Here is a 7,635-nt window from a genome sequence, read left to right as displayed (position 1 = left end):
ACAAAAAGCATAAGTGCAGTAAAACTGGTCTCATATAGCCTACCACAGTATACAATGTATACATTTTTTTTTTTTTTTTTGAAGGACAGAAAGAGTAGAAAAGAAATAGTCAGAACTAATCGGTCAGGCTGAAGGAAGATATGTGTTTTCAGCCGTTTCTTAAAGATGGCAACAGAATCTGCTGATCTTGTAGCAGCGGGCAGATCAATCCATAAATGTGAAACAGATCCAGAGAAGGTACGTGAGAGTGATTTAATTGTCTGTGGTTCATTGAACAAGCATGAAAAACATTTAAAGTCTTTTCAGTAAAGATCTAAAAAGTTTATTTGAATCTGATTTTTTTTCTTGGAAATCCAAAAAAGCTCTTGTTTTTTTGCAGTTTGTATTAGTTAGGATCCTAACTTTACATGCCAATCAGAGCAAAGAGAAATGATAAATATTGCAATTGAATTTTTATGTATTACTCTCCTTACTACGCTATTAGATAACCAATGTTTACACATGGCCACAATAAAAATGCAGATTTCACAGACACGCCTTAAGGCTAGTGCCAGACTAAAATAAATGTTTGAGCTGTCCTAACTGCAAATACACTCTTAAAAATAAAGGTGCTTCACAGCGATGTCATAGAAGAAGCATTTTTGGTTCCACAGAGAACCATTCAGTCAAAGGCTCTTTAAGGAACTGTCTCTTTCTTACCTTTTTATAATGTAAAGAACCTTTAGCTCCACGAACTAAATTTACAAATATAACTCAGTTGGAAAGTTTCTTTATGCTGTGTGATTTTACCTGGATGACTAACGACGGGTTTAACGTTTGTGATAGTTGTTCATTTCTTGTTTCTCCCGAACTGTTAAACTGCTTACTGTTCTGCAGAAAAATCCTCCAGGCCTTGCACATTCTTTTCTTTTCTAGCATCTTCTGCATATTTGAGCCCTGATAACAGAGAAGAGATCCATCTTTACACCATTCGAATAATAAGGAAGAAGAAAAAACAACTATTACAAAAAAAGACAAAAATATTTACTAATGCAACAAAGCCAGATGTATGTAAACCTTTGAACAGAATGATCAGTGACAATTGTTATTAACTTCTTTAAAGAGCTAATTTATCCATTAGTCATGCATTCCAGAATCAACTAAATATACAGTATATGCTTGCTGGAGGACAAAATAATAACAATTTAAACTGTCTGAGATTAAATTAAGTGACAGAAAAAAACAGACACAGGCTTAATCTATGAGGTCTGTGGAAACATCTCCAAGATGTTTGCAATAAAAACATCCTTAATCTAGGACAATTTTGCACTAACTTTAATGTAATTGTTGTAATATCTAATAAATAAATTATTTTAAGACATGGAATGTTTACCCAAGGTTCTTACATTTTGCATTAGTCATGGACCCACATAAAAAAGCCTTGAAACTTATGTACTTTATCTTAATTAGGAGCAACATATTTGGTTCATATTTGTCCTGTACATATGTTAAATCACATTTATAAAAAAGTTGCTATTTATAATTGGATAAAAACAAAAATCAAACTACATGGGTGAAAAAAATGCATTTTTTTGGAATTTGAGCCTAAGGCTTTCACATTTGCATTAGAATAAGCTATACACTGAACGTCAGGCTATTCAAAGAGCAGGTTTAGCTCATCTCAAACAGGTTTTGAATGGCCAGACACTTTGGATTTAATGGTTTGCGTGTAAGGAATGTTGGAACTTGTTATGTGCCGTCGTGTTAGGCAAGTTTGGGCAACGTTTGATTTACTATAAGCCACAAGCTATGATCTTGCACCAAATGTAATGTTTTAGAACTAATTATGTTGTAACTGTAAGAATTTACATAAATGCTAATAACACAAACTACATGCTAATGTTTCATGCCTCAAAATAAAAAAATCATAATATTGTAGAAGTAACACCCAAGTTATAATCTGAATTCTCTGAAATACACATTTCCATCAATCTGTGATTTAATGTTGCTTGAGACAAATAAAAAATACATTTATGTATTTCAGCACTAATATAATTAACCCAAACTGAATTATATATTTCAGAGACTGAAATAAATTAATTTCATTTACTCAGAACCCGCCAATGAATATTTTTGATAAGGAATTCTTTGGAAGAAATCCCACGCAAATCTGTTTTCAGCCACACCTGCAGTATTGGGCAATAGGGCAATAGTTTCTCTCTCCTCCTCCTCAGGCAATCTCTATACTCCGTCCCCCTTTCGTCCACATAAAAGGAACGAGGGTCGAGTTCTCGTCACTCACCTACTCACTCTCCAGCCAGAGAAGAAAACAACAGCAAGCCTTCAAGATGATGTCTTCTTCTTCCACCCGCTCCTTCATGTCCACAGCAGGATCCACCAGACGTGCTGGAAGTGTGTACGGCGGTGCCGGAGGATCCGGGGTCCGCATCTCTAGCGCCTCTGCTTCTCGTTCCTTTTCTTCTGCTGGTGGAGCAGGCTATGGTGGTGGCTTTAACTTGGCTGATGCTGTTGATGTGTCTACAAATGAAAAAGCCACCATGCAAAATCTCAATGACCGCCTGGCCTCTTACCTGGAGAAGGTGCGATCCCTTGAGAAGGCCAACGCTGACCTTGAGTTGAAGATCCACCAGTTCCTGGACAGCAAGACTGCCCCAACCTCTCGGGATTACAGCGCCTATTACGCCACTATCAGTGATCTCCAGACCAAGGTGTGTAGAAGTATAAAAGTATTGAGAAACTAGTACTATAAAACTACTGAGCATATTTACTTAAGTTAATCATTAAACTACCCGTCATTCTCTTTACATAATCCCCACATTGGGAATGTAAAAAAAGCTTATGCTTTGTGTGTTTTGTGCCCCTGAAGATTCAGCACGCCACTGGTGTTAATGGAGGAATCTACCTCAGCATTGACAACGCCAAGCTGGCTGCAGATGACTTCAGAATGAAGTAAGTCTACACATGAACTAGCACATCCACTTCCAACATCTCCACAGGTCCAAAGCATTATACTGGTTTTACTTCTGTGCAGATATGAGAACGAGCTTACCATGAGACAATCAGTGGAGGCAGACATTGCTGGTTTGAGGAGAGTGCTGGATGAGCTGACAATGTCCAGATCCGATCTGGAGATGCAGGTTGAGGGTCTTAAAGAAGAGCTGATCTTCCTCAAGAAGAACCATGAAGAGGTAAGTTGCTTTGGTAAAAAAACACTCGATTTATTTACTGTCATCATTATTGATGCGAGACTCACCGGTTTGTTTTTGCATCCTTAGGAACTCTTGGCAGCACGCTCTCATATGAGTGGACAGGTCAATGTAGAGGTTGACGCCGCACCGCAGGAAGACCTCACGAAGATCATGGCGGAAATCCGCGAACATTACGAGGCCGTCGCTGCTAAGAACCGCAAAGAACTTGACGCTTGGTTCCAGACCAAGGTACAATGTTATTTCCCTAAAAAAGAAAAAAAAGAAACGACACCAAATGAGGATTTACCTGACTGCATTGCATTTCCTCTTACAGACCGAAACACTTCACAAAGAAGTCACTGTGAGCACAGAAACACTGCAGACATCCAGATCGGAAATCACAGAGATTAAACGCACACTCCAGAGTCTTGAAATCGAACTGCAATCACAACTCAGTCTGGTAAGCAAATACATGAATAAATGAATCTGGTAAAGTGCTGATTTGTTGTTATCGCACAGTTTGTACAATAATGAGTTTCTCCCAACAGAAAGCGTCTTTGGAAGCCACTCTGGCAGACACACAGAACCGCTTCGCCGCCATATTGTCCGGCTACCAGAGTCAGGTGACCGCCATGGAACAGCAGCTGATGCAGCTTCGTGCAGATCTGGAGCGTCAAAGTCAGGAGTACCAGATGCTTCTGGACATCAAGACCAGACTGGAGATGGAGATCGCAGAATACAGAAGACTGCTGGATGGAGAGTCTGTGAGGTGAGACTTTCACAATGTACATCAATGCATCTTTAATGCATCAATGCATAAAAAGGTGTTTAGGTTAAACAATTAATATCCATGTGAGCAAAGACGGTTTTAAGCAATAAATCAAATAAATGTTATATTTTTGTCGATTGTTTTTCTTACCTACTGTTGTTTTTATCCACTCTTGCAGTGTCTCAACCACAAGCAAAACCTCGACACGTAAAGTGGTGACCATTGTGGAGGAGGTGGTGGATGGCAAAGTGGTGAGCTCATCTTCTCAGGCCGTTAGCGAGACCAAGACGAGCTAAAACACTCTTGAGCTAAAACATCCTACTGTGGGATCTCAACAAAGTGAACCAATAAACTGGCCCAAATGTGAATCTTTGTCTTGTCGTCGTTTTATGAACTTCACTTAGCATATGCAACCAAACATCATCATGTTTACGCGTAAGATGAAAAGTTAGAGTTCAAAAGTAAAATGAATAACAAGCTAATTTAAAAACGTTTAAAATTGTTAGTAAGTCACAAAAATCAAGCAGTGACCAAGTACACCCTTGAATGTGTGGTGTCCACCACAACAGACAGCTATATTTTTAGGCAATGAAAATATCTGAATTAAAGTTTCCTTAGATCTTATACTGACGATAAGTTGAATATAAAAGATAAAGGTCAAACTTAGGTAGATGGTATTTCACCACTTTTACAAGCCATGCTGGATTTATGGTGTCATAAATATAAACCTTTTCAGTCACAGAGGGCAGTCATATAGAATGATAGCCTATAGATTTAGAGATAATCATGAGGTCATCCTACAAGTATTGTACTGTGTAGTGGACACCATGCACCAGAGAGTGAAAGCCCTATTAAAGCATATTTTTAACTGTTTGCAACTAGCTGAAAAATAGAGCTTAACATCAGACTAAAAGAGCCACTATGATTTAATAAGTATTATGAAAATTATGTGCATACAGCTTTTCAGTAAGCAGTCCTTTTATTCCAGGGTAGGACCTGATTGTGTCAGCATTTTTTAATGAAAAATATGTTTGCAACTAATTTTGTTTAAATAATTTGATAAAGGGACAGTCACCTTTAAAAAGTTCTAATAAGTACCATTTAGGTACAGATATGTACCAATATTTACCTTTTGAGGTAGTGTATACAATATGCACAATTTAGGTGCAAAAGTGTATTTTAACTTAGGCCTATCACCCCATGTGACAGCTTTTGTACCTTCTTTTTAAGAGTGCACTTTGAGCTACTTTACAAGACCTTTAAAGCCTTTTAAAATGTATTTAAAATGTCATTTTTGACTTACCTTACTGACATTACCTTGTCTTTCTTTTGGGTTGGGCTGAATTTTTTTTTTGCCTGATGGTTATAAGGAATGAGCTGACATCACAAAGCTGACAGCTCGTATCCTTAAATAAACAAAAAAGGACTAAAAATGTATTATGTTGGTATTTGAATGCCTCTCCCATCTACATCAACTAAAAACTGGTGTACCACCACCAGACTATCACAAAGTTCACTGTAAAGAACTGTTGAAATGTTAAAAAGACAAGTAGCTCTCATTTCTTCATGTATTATTTAACTTAGGGCTGGAAGGATTAGGAACTGTATTTATTTATTCATTTACTTAAGATGTAGCCTATTTGTGACCCTGGATCACAAAACCAGTCTTAAGTAGCACGGGAACATTTTTAGTAAAAGACAAAAATACATTGTGTGGGTCAAAATTATCGATTTTTCTTTTATGCCAAAAATCATTAGGATATTAAGTAAAGATCATGTTCCATGAAGATATTTTGTAAATTTCCTACCTTAAATATATAAAAACTTTATTTTTGTGAGTGGATGGTCTGCCACAGTGCCCCTGATTAACAACTTCAAAGGCAATTTTCTCAATATTTTGATTTTTTTTAAACGGTTGTATCTCAGCCAGATATTGTCCTATTCTAACAGCTCATATATCTATAGAAAGTTTATTTATTCAGCTTTCAGATTATGTAAAAATCTCAATTTTGAAAAATTGACCCATAAGACTGGTTTTGTTGTCCAGGGTCACATTTTAGGTACACTGTAAAACATTTTCAAGTTTTAGGTACAATCAAATTGGCTTTAAAATTGATTTTAACTTACTATTTTAAATGTTGTCAAGCAGTTGAGTTGATGTAACTTAAAAATAGGTTTAAACTTGAAATGACTTTCAAAGCCTAATAATTTAAGGTGGCCTTCACATTTCGCATGTTTTGCAGTTTTAGATGTGAATCGCCCCTTAGGCTACAAAAAATAGTTTACAATGTACGGTTGACGATTAAAATGTAGAAAATCATTCAATTTAAGGGAATTATTTAAAAATAACTATATCTTAGAAGTTTATATACCATTTGTGTAAGAAATGATTAAATGGTTTAAGGGAGATTAGGAGAAAGCTGTTTTTCTGAAGTAGGCCTATACTTACTTTGGCAAACGTCCTCATGCTGTACACTCAATCCACTCACTACATGTTAACTAAGATATTAAATCCAACAAATATTGACTAAACGTCTGATCTAATTCGCCAGACTCATATAAATGATTTCACCTATTTGAATGCATGCAGCAGAAAATGCCTGCAAGATTAACATTATCATGGGAAAATATAACATTTGGTTGAATAATAAAAAACAAATATATATCTTTTGTTGTGATTAATAGCCTATACTTCTTTTAGTGAAATTCTATATTCATAACTGTAACATTTTAAAAAGTCCCCCCAGATTTATTGTTTTCCAAGAGTTTTCTTTATATGTTAATTGTTTAAGAGAGGTGAATAATGCAAAAGCTAAATATTTTGGTTTCGTAATGTGATTTGTACAGCGTTTACTTTCATTTACTATTATTTTTTATTATTTTTGCAATATAACATTATGTGGGAATTTGTTATATAATTGACTATTGATTGTAAATGTTGAATATTGTTACTGTCTTTTTGTTTTTTTCATCATTAATACGTGTTTGGGAAAAACTATTCAATATAAAGCAAAATAATCCCGCGAGACATTTTCAAGTAGTTTACCCTCGATTCTTATGCCGTGTTCAGTGGCGGTCCTTCCTACATAGGCGCTTGCCTAGGGCGCCATCTAGTGAGGGGAGCCAAATATGCGGCGAGATAAAAAATATATAAATAAAATTATAATGTCTATTTATTTTTTCCAACAGTTTTTGCCATCCCTCTATCTACAACAATACTTTGACATAAAAAATAAATTAAACTTCTTTGGACATGAGTTCTTTTCTCGTGGGGAAGGGGCGCCATCAGTCAAGCTCGCCTAGGGCACCAAATTATCTAGGACCGCCCCTGGCCGTGTTAGTACTATTAAGTTGTTCTATTCATTTATCCTGATAACCTTCTTCAGTGAAATCGTTTCGCAATGAAGCGACTCACCTCGTCCACACACACACTTCCTGTCAGAAAAAGGCGCCATTTGTGTCAAGACACGTCAAGAACAAACAAACATGGACATAAACTTGACAATGGTTCGCATGCAATTGTGTGTTTTAAAGATTTTTTTTTTTCATTTTTGTTAAAGCCCTATGCATGTAGGTTTATAAGAGTGTGTGGCTACATCCATATTAAAATGTTGGGCTATTTATTCGGCTACACAATCAAAGAAGAAGAATAGTCAAGCGTAATTAAGTAGACTATAC

General features: G+C 36.2%; 1 protein-coding gene across 1 annotated transcript; it reads left to right on the top strand.

The window, feature by feature from the left end:
- Nucleotides 1–2,255: 2,255 nt before the first annotated feature.
- On the top strand, nt 2,256–4,344 carry LOC130566791 (keratin, type I cytoskeletal 13-like). Its single transcript, XM_057354564.1, has 7 exons — nt 2,256–2,708; nt 2,867–2,949; nt 3,032–3,188; nt 3,276–3,437; nt 3,523–3,648; nt 3,737–3,957; nt 4,136–4,344. Exons 1-7 carry the CDS (start codon nt 2,328–2,330, stop codon nt 4,251–4,253), a joined length of 1,248 nt encoding a protein of 415 aa, XP_057210547.1. The 5' UTR covers nt 2,256–2,327; the 3' UTR covers nt 4,254–4,344.
- Nucleotides 4,345–7,635: the final 3,291 nt, after the last annotated feature.

This window comes from Triplophysa rosa, linkage group LG16, assembly GCF_024868665.1.
Source record: "Triplophysa rosa linkage group LG16, Trosa_1v2, whole genome shotgun sequence".
Classification (NCBI taxonomy): domain Eukaryota; kingdom Metazoa; phylum Chordata; class Actinopteri; order Cypriniformes; family Nemacheilidae; genus Triplophysa; species Triplophysa rosa.
Note: the sequence above shows the minus strand (reverse complement) of the source record. Positions and strands in the feature narration are given on the sequence as shown.

Excerpts from the sequence above, each read along its gene's own strand:
- LOC130566791 (XM_057354564.1), top strand. The coding sequence starts at position 2,328 with ATGATGTCTTCTTCTTCCACCCGCTCCTTCATGTCCACAGCAGGATCC. Across the intron at positions 2,709-2,866 it reads TCAGTGATCTCCAGACCAAG|ATTCAGCACGCCACTGGTGT; the intron begins GTGTGTAGAAGT and ends GTGCCCCTGAAG. Across the intron at positions 2,950-3,031 it reads GCAGATGACTTCAGAATGAA|ATATGAGAACGAGCTTACCA; the intron begins GTAAGTCTACAC and ends ACTTCTGTGCAG.